Here is a 14476-nt window from a genome sequence, read left to right on the forward strand (position 1 = left end):
CTGCGAGGTTTGGGGTGCAGGAGGGTGCTCTGGGCTGGGACTGAGGAGTTTGGACAGCAGGAGAGGGATCAGGGCTAGGGCAGGGGGTTGGGGCTCAGGGGTGCAGGCGCTGAGCGGCACTTACCTCAAGCAGCTCCTGGAAGCAGTAGCATGTCCCTTCTCCAGCTCCTATGCGGAAGCACAGCCAGGCAGCTCTGCATGCTGCCCATCCACAGGAACCACCCCTCCAGCTCCCATTGGAGTGCCGGAGGCTTCCGGGAGCCACATGGTGCCAGAGTGGGGCAGCCCCAGACTCCACTCCCCAGCGGGAGCTTGAGGGCCAGCTTAAAAAGGCTCATGGGCCAGATCCGGCCCTTGGGCCGTAGTTTGCCCACCCGATCTAGCTAAAAAATTTATCATCAACTTTTAGAGGTGATGCTAGATTTAGTTAATTAATCCTGGGTAATTTTAGCATTCATAGACATTATTGTGTCCTAGCAATGTTGACAGCTGACGTTTCTGGACAAGAGAGGCTGAAAAAGTTGTGGCAACCTAATTAGATCATTTCCTCCAAACTAATGACCTTGCTGAGAAGTCTGACAAGGTTCAGGCTTTCTTTCTTTATAGAGACCAACCTTCTTAGTATTTACTAGTGGTTTGAGCAAATATAATATTGGATCATACTGCTTCACTTAACCCATTGACCATGTGTTGGCTTGGGTAGTAACATCGTAAGACAGACCTCATTTCTTAGTGTGCATGATTGGGAAGGTGAATTGAAGGTTAAATAGGGGCTTAACAAGCAGTAGTAGGCTGGAGTCAGGATGTCTGTAGTAGCTAAGGTAAGCAGGAACACCTTGGTGCTACAAACAGTGGACAAAATAAACCTGGAATGTAAAAGTCAAGTTATACAGGAACAGCACATGGACAGATCATGCTGTATAGGGATTGGTTTCCAAAAAGTAACCAAGCCAATCAGGAAGCATATAAGGCAATGTGTATTTAAAAACGTACGTATTACTAGCATTAGTAAAAATGTATACACGTTTTGCTGTGTAATTTTGGATGTGTAATACGCCCTATATCCAGCCCCTATGCTTGAGTCTGACCAACTCAGCGTAGCTTTGCTATATGCCAAATAAAGGAACTTGAGTGAGCCTGGAGTCAGAGTTCTTGGGGAACCAAGTAAAAGGAGGCCTTGGGAAAACTCCAATTCCATGGATTGCTGCTTCAATGATTGAAGCTCAATTATGTTTTAAAGTGATTTGCCTGCACTCTGAGGTCTCACAGGGCAGAGCCCTTGGACCATGCTGTACTGTTTGTACTATATATATTTCACATGGGTGCTATGATTCAAAGGCATAATTATCATGGTGACACTCACAAGACACGTTTACTCCTCTCCCCATTCAGTTGACTACAGGAGAACAACTCTTGGTTTAGTTAGGATCTAACTCTAAAGTAACTTTCAGCCAAAGTCTGAGCAAACACCACAGCTGATTGAAGGTGGTCCCTGCTACTTTTTGAATACAGTAGAACCTGAAAGCTACGAACACCAGAGTTACAAACTGACTGGTCAACTACACACATCATTTGGAACTGGAAGTATGCAACGTAATCGCCCCCCCAATCCCCTCCACCCCTCAAAAAAGCAAATACTGTACTGTGTTAAATGTAAATTACTAAAAAAATAAAGGGAAAATTAAAAAAAAGATTTGACAAGGTAAGGAAACTTTCTGTGCTTGTTTCATTTAAATTAAGATGGCTAAAACCAGCATTTTTCTTCTGCATAATAAAGTTTCAAAGCTGTATTAAGTCAGTTGTTAACTTTTGAAGGAACAACCCTAATGTTTTGTTCAGAGGAACGAACATTTCAGAATTACGAACCACCTTCATTCCCGAGGTGTTTGTAACTCTGAGCTTCCACTATAGCTTCATTCTTTTCAGTTCCCTTTAATGGGAGTATCAATAGCCTGCTACAAAGGTTCAGAACCCTGCTTTGTTCCCTTCCTGTGATAGCTTTTGCTTGCCATTTTAATTACATCATGAATCCTTTACAATCATTTAGCATATAAAAAGGTTACTACTATTTACTGTCGCAGGTAAATGCTTAGTCTTTCTTTCATGCTTTTAATATACCTCAGCTACATAATTTAAAAACTCATTCTCTGCATACCTTCTGGACTGTTTACTTTGCCAGGAGCAATTTATCTGGAACTTTTCACATTGCTTGCTACCTTATGCAGAATGCGAACAGCGTATTACATCAGAGTTAAAGGCTTATCATTGTATTTTAGTTGGATTTGACATATTTCTCTTCAGTTATAAAGCATTATTATAATTTTCCTAGCCATAGCAGGCAACTGTTCATTCCACATATGTGACTTGAGTATTGCATTCTAGTTCTCAGGTTTTGTTAAGTTCTTGGAAATAAACCCTTTTCTTAGTATATCACATTTCTAAACTTTTGCCCAAACTTAACCAGGAATGCTGAACACACCACTGATTTCAATGGAGCAGAGTTTGCTTACACTATGACTGAAAACTTGGCCCCAAGTGTTTTAAAAAATCAGAATTTGTTCACCTGGTTTATGTGCAGAAAAAAGTCAGTGACTTACCTTTTTCATAGTTTTAATGCAGAAGGCTAGTACTTTTTTTTAAGTCACTTTAAGATGCTTGTACAGGAAGTGTGGTATAGAAAGATATGCTGTACACTTTAAAGATGTGATCACCAGTTTTTCTATTTTAGCTTACATGCTTTTTTTATGTTCTCTTCTAAAGACAGAATAGTATCCACAGTGTATGTCGGTCCTTAGAGGGTTTCTCAATAAGTGCTCTTGTATACTGCATTGCATTGCAATAATAATTCTGCTGGGTCACTAAGAATGGATGCCATGGATGAATTGATTTTTGTCTCCCAGAATCAGTTTAAAGCCCTCCACGCCCCCCAAATTCCACCATTTCAGTACCAAATTTAATTTATCTTCAAGCGACATATTACTATTAGTGAAGGATTTCCTGTTCCAGCAATTTTTAGAAAGTTTACCATTGCAGGATTGATTCTTAAGATGTCACTCGGTCTAGGTCTTATACAAATAAAGCTATTCCCGTGCATTATGATCAGGATAATATATGTGCACAGCTTTTAAACTGTTAAGTCTGCCTATAATTTACCAGTTGAAGGATATGTTAAAATTGTGGCCTAAAACGTCTTGACATTGTTCCTTTTGAAGTTTATTTAATCATTATCTTTGGATTTTATTAGCTTGATCCATATTAATGTGAGAGCTATAATTTACTTGCTATGTAATGCTAGCCATCTAATAAATTTTATTAATGCAATGGGTCAGGATGTTAGCTTAGTAAGAGAAGTTCCTAATACAACAATAGTGTTTAGTCACTCATACTGGATTAGGCTCACATAGTAGAAATGAGAGACAGTATTTTTGTACATGCATTAAGATATTTTTTAAGACTAGAGGAATGCTCCAATGTGAATGGATGCACCAAATGTATGTTAGCATAAAACAAGATCATGTATTTCTAGGTGTGAAAATTGGGTCACACGTCTACAGTCTATTCCATAAGAGAACAGTTGTGTTTGGCAGAGAAAGTGGGGTTCCTTCCAATCATGTGCATAGTGTTCACTCCATATTCCTGGGGAAATCTGGTCTGTAACTTGGCCTGGGAAGGCTCCGAAAGGCTCAATGGAGCATTGGCTGCATGGAAAGGGTAGCTATGGAAAGGGGGAGGAACTCCTCCATGCTTCAGCAAAGGTGCCATTTGTTTGAGGAAGACATAACATCAGAAATAATAGTTGTAAATCAAAAGTTGTATCCCCTATCTGTGCATCTCCCATAAGTATTCTCTCTATATTTGTAAATTCTAGGCTTTCATAACTAGAAGCATTATTGCTTTAACCAGAAATCTATTAATTCTTTAGCCACTCAAGATCCAATCTGATGTCAAACATAGCTATTCTGATTACGTCCTGTTCAGAAGGTAGGTAAAATCATTGTTACAGAAACTTAGTTTAGTTAAAGAGTCCCATCAACGAATGTGACTATGTCTATACTGTGCCACAGTGCGAACTATGGGGATTCAAGTTGCAGAGTGCACCAAAGTGTCTCTTACTATAGTTCATGTTAATGCGAACTGGGTACCTTTTAGTACACACCTCCTGAAACATCCACACAGAGCAGCGAGCAACATTTTGGCACACAATTCTGAAGCCTGTAGTCTGGACTGTGGCACAGTGCAAACAAGCCCTGTGTTTAAGGTGTCAGCCTTATAATACATTTAAAAAGTGCAGTTTAAATGACACATCGGTGAATATTAGCACAGAACTGCAGGCAGATGCTCTTGATTGATGCAATTATTTGCGCTGACACACACACAGTTGTTGTAATTATTATTACTGACACAATCTAAACTATTGCAAAAAACCAGTGAAGTGAAACAAATGTTTATTTCCAGAGATTTTATTAATGTAAATCCATGCATATATAATCAACTTTAAATTCCCTCCCCCACAAATATAAGTTCCCCATAACAGAAATGCTGCAGGTTGCATGCAGCATTTCCCCCATCGATTTACCAGATAAAACCTCAGTGTCCCAATTATAGAAAATAAAAAATTCAGCATACTAGTTGTAGAAAAATAAAATAAAATATTTATACAGTAAGAGACACTATCTCATGACATTCTAGTCTCATTTGATTACAGCTATATGCTCAGACACTTGGCACTGAAAAAGGACTTAAACTGAGATGTGACATGCTAGTGTAACAGGTTTTCATTTTTTAAAATAAATTTAAAATATCAGCCATAAGAAAATAATCTTAAAAGATAAGAAAAAAGTAAATATATTTCTAAATTAATTCTAGGTTCCCAATATACTCTAGTAGCAATTGCGATCATCTCCACCTTCCTTTTTTAATTCTTTTTTTAAATTATTGCCCGGTATTGTTTAATTGTTCAAAATTGGCTTTTTTCCAGGAATGTTCATTTTCCATAACCTATGGAGAAATCATATAAAGAAACAATTAGCTTTAAGACATGCAGTGTGGACCACTTCAAATTTGCCTGAAGGCTTTCCAAGAAGAGCTACATTGTAGCCTCCTGAGTAAACTCTAATCCAACACTCAGGAATGCCTTCAGATTGTCTTTCCTATAGGTAGGGAAGATTAAAAAAAAAAAAAGGATCAAGAGATGGCCCATATGAGAGTTACAGATTTAAAGTGACATGCTTCTCAGTCTGATATCATATTGAGGTGAATGTAAAGGCACCACAAATCTTTGAATCTTACTGAAACACTAAATCAGAGTGTAGTGGGTATAGAATGCTACCAATGAGAATTCCCCACTCACATACACCAATGGGAATGTTTTACATCCATTTTGTACAGGTGTAAATGACTACCCAAGGTGCATAGCAGTGGAGAATCCAACCCAAAGTGTTTAAACATCCTGAGGGTTGTTTTTTTTTAACCTCTCCAATATCTTAGATTTTCCAGTACACTGGAAAAGAGATATCTAATCTCCAACGTGAGAGGATTGCATCAGAGTAGAATTTTGAGAAAAAAAAGGAAGTGTTTAAAATTCCTCTAGTTATAGTGGCAAGTTCAGTGGTAAATCTTCTCCAAAGATTCACGCATCATTTAAGATTTGGTTGACTGTTCTCCCAGTTTCATTTGACTGTTGGCTGGAGAAGATATACGTCAATACTGTTAATTTTTACATTCAGTGCAAATAATTTAGAATTCAGACAATCTCTGAAATTCCTGATCTCTCCTACTGTCCTGATTCAGAATCTACAATGGCAGGGTGAATCTGTGAGGCCTTTTAAACTCAAGTCTTCTATTGTCAATAATTCCTAACATGTGCTTAGTCAGGTCTCTCTCTCTCTCTCTCTCTTTTTTTAAAATTAAGATTGTCTAAATTACATTACTAGGAACAAAATCCTGAGTTAGGATAGCCGGGGGCAAATGCTCTACTGGTTAAATTGTCCTTGGTGAATTCAGTCTAGCTGAAGATCTGCGCCACTTGGGTTTCAGTGCTGGCTAACTACAATACAGTCTGTCCTCTAGCCAGTGAGCCAGAGTGTGTGTTATCATTTATGTAGTGCCATAGGTGTTCATCTGAGGCAAGGGTGCTACTCAGAGGAATTTACAATCTAATACAGACAAGACAGATGAATATGCCATCAAAACATGCCAAGGATGAGATGAGAAAGGAGTGGGATGATATGAAGTGATCCCAAGTTGTTGTTCTGGCAAATGAACCCATCTTGTCTTTTAATCTTGACATGGAAATGGTTGGAAGTCTACACTGCAATGAAACAGCCCCACAGCCCAAGCCATGCAAGCCCGAGTCAGCTGGCACAGGCCAGCCGCGAGTTTTTAATTGCAGTGTAGACATACCCCAAAAAACAGTTGTAACCAGAGCTGAAGTGTCACTCTGTTCTTTAAAAACAACAAGAAGTACTTGTGGCACCTTAGAGTCTAACAAATTTATTTGGGCATAAGCTTTCGTGGGCTAAAATCCACTTAATGAGATGCATGGAGTGGAAAATACAGCAGGAAGATATATATAGCAGTACATGAAAAGATGGGAGTTGCCAGACTAACATGACTACCACTCTGAAATCGATTTTTTAAGTTTCTGGTGAAGGCACAATACATATTTCCCAAAGATGCTGTGTTCTCTAGTGCTGTTATTAGATTGTTTAGCTAATTAAACTCATCCTCTGCCCAATGACTCCTAAGTCACATCCAATGAAAACAGATTCATACAGTTACATGAAAGGAACTTGTCGGTTTAAGTATCAAGGTACTTGTTTTGGGGAATGTTTAATTCACTTAATGTATTTTCTTGGTTGCTATAAGCATAATCTATTTGCACACATTACAAAAAATGACATTTTCCTTTTGAATGAAATATGTAAACTTTGAAGTATTTGCATGGTTGTAGTTTGTCTGTCTGTTTTGATTCTGACTAGAAATATTCCTGATTTGGGTTTACTTAAGTAAATTTAAATTGATGTACCATTGGTTGTCAGACCTGCAGAGAAGAAACTCACTAATGTATTCTTTACTTTGTAAATTCTCTCTCTTTTCCATTACAGTAACACTTAGATGAAATTGAGGATCTCATAGTACTAGGTGCTGTATAGGTCCTGTGTAGACACAGTCCCTGCCCCAAAGAGTTTATAATCTAAACAGACAAGGCAATTTAGATTATATCCCCATTTTATAAATGGGGAACTGAGGCACAGAGAGGTTAAAGGTCTTGCTCAAGGTCACAGAGAAGTTTGTGGCAGAGCCAGGAACTGGACTCAGAATTCTCCAAGCCCAGTCCAGGGCCTTTAACTACAAAACCATCCTATGACAGCAGCAGCAACAAAAAAGACAACCCAGGCTCATTTCAACAAACAAGAACTTTTAAAATAACCATTACCTGCTTTATCTTCAGTTGATTAAGAAAGTCTAGGAACTCCACATGCCCTGTAGCCGCTGCCTGTAAACAGAAATATAAAGAGTACTGCCATGTCTTGTCTGCATATACACATGCATGCAAAACTGCTTAAAGCCTGACTGAAATGTCTAATTACTTGTGGAGAGTTGGGAGAATGATGGCTTTGAATGACTTATTATTTGACAAGTTCTGGAAGTATCATTAATTTGAAGTAAAGACTTTTTTTTAATCAAAATGGTCGGAACCAAAGTGGCATTTAATTTGCCCAACCTAATACCATCTGACATGTCAAAACAGATATGCCAGAACACACATGATTAACAGAGCTCCACATGCAGTAAAGCAACAGTCACACTTACTATTTGTAAGGGAGTTCTGCCATCATACCCAGTTTGTTCCAGGTTTACACCAGCTAGATACCAGGCATACAACCCTTCCACATCGCCATTAGCAGCAAGGCTGGAAAAAGAACAATTAAGAACAGTTTACTTTTTCTAAATCTGTAAGGGAAACTCACTGTAATACCATGTTCTCTTAACTATCAGAGAAACTAATGTGAACACTAAACCAACAACAATCTTAGCATGACTGCCAGGGCAGAGGAGGGGGGGCGGAGGTGACAAGCAAGGGAGGGATAAGTTTACAAAAGCTTTGAACAGCTGAGCCAGCAACACGGCTTGATGAATCAGTTCCTAAATTAACAGGGTTGTATTATAAGCAACTTACAACAGGCTAGTTTCACTCAGTGGGTGTGACTATGACTAAAAGGGAAAAAAGATACGTAGTTTCATATTTCACAACACAATATTTATCCTGTGAAATGCCGTTTAAAGGGGACTGGGGGGGGAGCTATCCCACATTTGAGTTGCAGAGTTTTGCATTTTCAATAAACTTTACTATACAGAGATTGACAGCAGACATGCTACCAAAATATTGCACTTAAAAACAAACTCCAAAAGTTGTATAAATATATCTGATACAATATTGCCTCTAGCATTAATGTTAATAGTCATTATCAGCGGTTTCTGTGGTGCCATTCGGATAATTGTAATGATGCTACAGTATTTGGATGTTAAATTAAGGGCAATTTATAAAACTCAGTGCCAACAAACAGCCATTTTACACATAGTGAGGAAAAAAGTCTGCTAAGGGTGGTCTAAGCCCATCAGTTCTAGATGACAAACATTATACAGTATCAAAGTGAATCAAGACATGTGGATTTTGAATCTGCGGTGTGACACCACAGGCAGTTTCTTGCAGGCCTGCTGGCAGCCCCACTAGTATCTGCAGAACTTAATCATTCATTAAAAAAATGTGTTTTTAGCTCTGTGGTGTGAAAAACACCTGGATGTGCCCCAATGCAACGTCACCTGCAGACAAGCTGAAACAATAGAACAGCATGTAGTCAGGAAAAAGTGGGTGGGTCTCACCATCACTCCACCATCTGTCTGCCTGTCCCCCCAGCAATTACTTCTGACCCCAAATCAATCCTGCCCCTCAATCCACATATCAATTCTGCCCCTTTCAGCCTCACCTCTGCTCCTCCTACAGCTCTAGGGGTGCTTCACCCCACCTCAAAAGTCTGCGGAGCTGCACTGGGGTCTCCTCTCTGCTTTCCCAGGATGCAAGGATGGGAGGAGCAGAGGAGCTGTTCCATTGCTCACAGGAGGGCAGGAGAGCAGAGCCATCATGAGCCGCTGGACTCTTTCTGCTTCCTCCCCATCCCCTGCAAGAGTAGTGCAGGCTGCTTGGGGATGGAGTGGAGAGCTCAGCCTGCTTGCGACAGCAGCCCTGGGAAAAGCAATCAATCAGAGTCCCTGCCCCCCAGCTGTACGAAAAATGTGTATCCCTCAGCAACTTGGCTGGCTTCTTAGAAAGGTTGTTTCCCAGATCTGCAACCTGACCCACTTTCAGAACTGGGGCTACCCCCAGTCATCTCAAGAGGATGTTAGCTCTGGAGCCGTAAGGCCTTTAAAGATTAATATTGACTACTTGATGAATATCTGAACAGAAATAGCCCGGTGATTCTCCAGTGAGGTTGGATCTCACTGAAGTGAAGGATGGAAAAGGCCTGTTAGTTTAGAGGCCTGTTTGTTTAGTCTGTGGCATATGACTTGCTGCCCTGAATGTCGCTCTCTTTCTGAAGGAAAGCAGTACTGAGAACAGCAGGCAATGGGTAAGGAGGAAGGTGAAAGGCTCCTGAGTGTGGTAGACTGGCTGAGCAGACTTGACTGCTGGGGAAGGGGGTGTGTGTGTGTGTGTGCAGTAAAGGCATGTGAGATCTCAGCAGCAGGCAGCCAGGACAGCTTGTAGAAGGGTCATTCTGCAGTCAAGTCTGCAAAATTTGTTATTCCCTGCTAGTCTGAAGCCACTTCTCAACTGTTGATAATTATTTTTAGGTACTTAAAAAAAAATCTGTAAAGGGGAGTGGAAACCTCTAACTGCAGCAGCCTGAGGGTGGGTGAGAAGAAAGCTTTTTCAAGGTCTTTCCTTGCAGAAGCCTGACAGGGTGGGAAGAAAACAAAGGCTGTGCCTTTGGCTGTTGAGATGGAGTGAAGGGATATGGGATGGGGCAGACGGAGAGGAGTTAGGGTCTTTGTTTTGTATGAGAAATTTAATAGTGGGAGCAGGCATAGGTAAGAGACGAAATGTTGAGGAAGCACTAATGGAAAGTAATGTTGTTGCAAAAAGGTTATTTCCCACTGACAACAGATCAAAGGGAGGAGTTTAATAGTGAGTTAAAAGGGAAGAGCCCTTATAAATTGCACAAGGCAGCAAGAGTATTAGAAAAATAGGGAAATGAGTAAGTCACAGCAGTGGCTACTCAACAAATGAAAGTTTATTTGTTTCAGAAGATTCATCTTTTGCTACAGGCAAGGTGAGATTCTCTGGCTATAAAAATCAAAGCCAGATGATGAGAATCAAGAGCTTCTCAAAGTCTGGACAGGAAAGTGCTGAGCTGCCAAAAAGGGGTCTATCATCCACCCACCGTGCAAATCAAAAAATCACTATGCCCAAAGAAGAGCACATTAAAAAACACTGTGTTACCAAACAAACCCAGGTAATTCAGATGGTATCACAGTTAGCACCACAAACAAAATTGCTTCAGTTACTTGCACGCTGCCCATCCAAAAGCTCTTGTTCAGAGAGGGCAATCGGAGTTAAAATTGTCACAGAGGTTGAAACTGTGAAGCTGCTTCTAAGTCAGTAACAAACAAACAAAAATAATACTTTTCACTGATCAGGATTTCTTGTAACAATGAATGGCTGTTGCAAATCTAAAAAAATCACATCAGAAGTTTGTTAACTTAAACTATTGCTGAATAACTATCCAGCCAAAAATAAAACAGATTTAGCTGATTACCCTGCATTTCACCTAAGGATTAGCAAAAAAATTCCTCTGCTTCAATTTGGTGACTGACTATGTAATGCACATCCACAATTCAGATGCTTATTTGAAATTTGTGGGATGACAGAATTTGAAGTGGAAAAAAATAGTTTTTGGGTTTGGCTTTGGCTTTAATTCAAGGCCAAATAAAGGGTGCTGACCTTCAAGACTGTAGTGGCACACATGCAATCTCTGTGTCTGGATTTGTCCAAATTTGCTGACATCATCATAGATTTAACAACAAAAACTAGGAACGGCAGGTTATCAAGTCACAATTGCTCAAATGGGTAATGAACAAACAGATAATTTAGTACCACTGTATCCTAACCAAGAGCAAAACCAGTGAAATAAATGTTTATTACTTGTTTTCACTGCTGTCACTATGTGACCTTTATTCTATCCTGTTGATTAATTCATAGCCAATTTACATTTCCCCTCCAGGATATCAAAGCCAAATAGGGCCAGGGCATCCTTTGAGGTTTACTGCTTCAGGGGAATGGTTTTGGTAAAGACCTAGATGAGATTTTTAAATTGAAAAGGGTCAATCAATTTGATATGCTTGAAGAATGCAAGTAGCTTGGTCATCTTGCATCTCACAGACATTATGCTGATTCTAAATAACTTTAATCCAATTTCAGAGGTGTGCCAAAAAGGAAATCTCTTTAGGTCTGCCTAACAGGAACTTCACTGCTACTTACCTTCTGAGGTTTGCAGGGCCTCCTACCCACAGCCAGAAGCCTCCTGTGCACCTAACACGTTGGCAACAGAGGAGAGCAACTCCAGAGGAGAGCCACTGGCATGCCTTGGAAGGAGCACAAGAGAGAAGCCCTGCTACTACAGACTCCCCTAATTTACAACAGAAGAGCTACCTTCCTAAATGTCTCACGTGGGTATGTCTACACCACATCTGGGAGAGAGCCTTCTGGCCAGGTTCACAGACTTGTGCTAGTGGGGCTTGTGCTAGGTGAGTAGACGGGGCTTTGACATTTGGTCTTAGGATGCCAACTCCATGAAAGCCCACACTCCAGCCCAAGTTGCAACATCAAAGTGAAATCTACAGAGCTATTTTTACCATGCTAGCATGCGTCTTTGGACTCGAGCGGGAAGACTTGCTCCCAAATGCATTGTAGACATACCCAAGGAAGCTTTTGAGGTGATCCCGAAGTTTGCAAGACAGGAGCTTCCTTCTTGCACACATGGAGAAAAGCTTTGTAGAAAAATGGGAGTGTGTCTGGTGCAGAGCATGTTTCAATACTATCCCAGTTTCAAACGTTCAAGGCTTCTTGTATTTTTATTTTAAAAAAGGAAATCCCACCCTACAAAACAAATAACTCTTCAACACTGGTTGAGAGAGAAAAACAACACACTGCAAAGCTCTTGTGCCGCTTGGCATACCACATAGTAGGCAGGAAGCATAGATGAGACTACCATTGCATTTTTAATGTTTGGGAAGGATGATTATAGAACAGTTACATAATACAGGAATTTCCACTATGGGCAGAATGACTTGATTGTAGAAGAGTCAAGACGGTGGAAAAGTGATAAATGTAATAATATTAGCTACTTTGTGCAGGTTGCACTAGATTACAAGCATAAAAACTGTTACGAAGGCTGTGAATCCTCAGTGCTTCATGACTTTTAAAATACACATTGCAGTGACAGCAAAATAAGAATAAAAAGTTGGTAACATTTTAACTGGCTCAGAAGAAATTACAAGTTTCTTAGCGGCTACTGATATTGTTTACCATGAGGTACTGCTGACTCATTTGTGGGATTTTGCAAAGGGTGGGGAGGCTAAGTTCCTTTCTCTTGGTGAGCTCAGGATAGACCTCATCTTTCTCGGGGAGTCTTACACACAGCTCCATGTGGGAATCCTGCTTGTTCAATGTGTAACTAAAGCCACTGGGAAATGGTGAGATATTTGTAGCTGCAGCATCACCCAGACAGTAGAGAAATTAGGTTTCTCTGCTGGTGAAGATTCTTGATATGCAAGGTAGTGATTCTGTGAGGGACTAAAATAATTCTATCAAGAGTGCACTCAAGGATACAGTTCATACTATCCAGTGTCCCCAGGCCTTTTTGTTCATGTTTCATAACTGCAAGGAGAGATGGGAGATTAAGATTATAAAAGCATGCTTCATATTTTATTTCTTCAGAAAGTTAACCAGGTATTAGAAGCATGGTCCCAGTACCTTCAGAACTATAATTTATCCCAACAGCTGTGATCAGACTTAAAAAGTTATGTTATCCTGATAACAGGTTTGAAAAGGAGCATCCTTGGATTTCATAAACTGATATTTTAACGTCTGAGGATATGAGTGAGTGATATGAGTGGTTGCTCCTCCCTGCCCTTACTTCAGCATTGTTGAGCACAGACTGTTCAGACCAGGTGACATTCACTTAATTGACAGTCAGAAAACCAGTCAGTATAAACCAAATTTGCGGCTAAACTGGATCTAGTGGAGTAGCTTTCTGAACAAATTTGGGGAGTCACCATTATGTGCCTTGGAGTTGTCACAGTTTTGTTTTGCATAAAGACAGCAATACTCCTGCAGCAGGAAAACAGATTTGGAAGATTCTAAGGGATGACTGGTAAGAAAACTTAGTTTTCATCTCGACAAAATGGAAACGTGAGATCAAAGAACTAAACATCTTAAAAATGCAAATTCCTCATCTCATTTTCTAAAAACAACAGGATGAATTAACTCTTAAAAGGGGCAGCTAAAAGACTGGATAACGCGATCGCGTCTTGTTTGCAAATAAATTTCCTACACTAGATGCACTAGAAAGAATTCCAACTGACATTTTACAGTAATTAGCTGAGGTCCTAAGTTGATGTACTAAACCGACCACTTCAATTTCTAAATCCTAAATCATTTTATGTCTAAAGATAAGGAAATTAAGGGCTAGCGTTAGAACAGCAAAAGCACTGGCCATGGAGATGAATGAATACAGAATAAAACCAAATTATTTTGACAATAGAGAAGCGGTGAGAAAAACTGGCTTTTGGATCTTAATTCAGGTAGAGAACAATACAAGATGACTCCTGACAATTCCAAAATTAGCTAGACCAGTCCTTGAATGCTACTTAGGAACAAGTCAGCTTTGGCTCTCCACACACTCTGGGGGCTGGGCCTATTGCCATGATGTCGGTCACGTAAATTAGACAGGAGGAGGAGTAAAACATCTATCTGTTCCAAAGGCAACTCTAACCAGGCTGAACACATGCAACAGCCTCACCAATATGCCAATACCTAGTATGAGAAAACTCCTTAGGAAGATGGTGCAGGAGTGGTCAATAAAATGAAACTGAATAACCTGGAAGAATAAATCACTGAGTTTTGCTCAAAGCATCTAAAAGCTAGCACATGAAATTGCAAGCCTATTAGCAAGAATTTTTCATGAATCTGTAAACTCAGGGGTTGTACCATATGACTGGAGAATTGTTAACATAGTTCCTATTTTTAAGAAGGAAAAAAAGGTGATCCGGGTAACTACAGGCCTGTTAGTTTGACATCTGTAGTATGTAAGGTCTTGGGAAAATTTTTGAAGGAGAAAGTAGTTAAGGACATTGAGGTCAATGGTAATTAGGACAAAATCCAACATGGTTTTACAAAAGGTAGATCGTGCCA

The 14476-nt window shown here is 40.0% G+C and overlaps 1 protein-coding gene across 2 annotated transcripts in view; it reads right to left on the bottom strand.

The window, feature by feature from the left end:
• Positions 1-4818: 4818 nt before the first annotated feature.
• ASPG (asparaginase) overlaps positions 4819-14476 on the bottom strand; it is an 85840-nt gene continuing 76182 nt past the window's right edge. For both annotated transcript variants that reach the window (XM_030562280.1, XM_030562279.1), the window contains 3 exons: positions 7816-7915; positions 7439-7498; positions 4819-4998 (listed from right to left, as the gene is read on the bottom strand). In XM_030562280.1, coding sequence (XP_030418140.1) covers positions 4933-4998; positions 7439-7498; positions 7816-7915 — 226 coding nt within the window. In that variant the 3' untranslated portion in view covers positions 4819-4932. The remainder of the gene's footprint in view (positions 4999-7438; positions 7499-7815; positions 7916-14476) is intronic.

This window comes from Gopherus evgoodei, chromosome 4 (assembly GCF_007399415.2).
Source record: "Gopherus evgoodei ecotype Sinaloan lineage chromosome 4, rGopEvg1_v1.p, whole genome shotgun sequence".
Lineage (NCBI taxonomy): Eukaryota > Metazoa > Chordata > Testudines > Testudinidae > Gopherus > Gopherus evgoodei.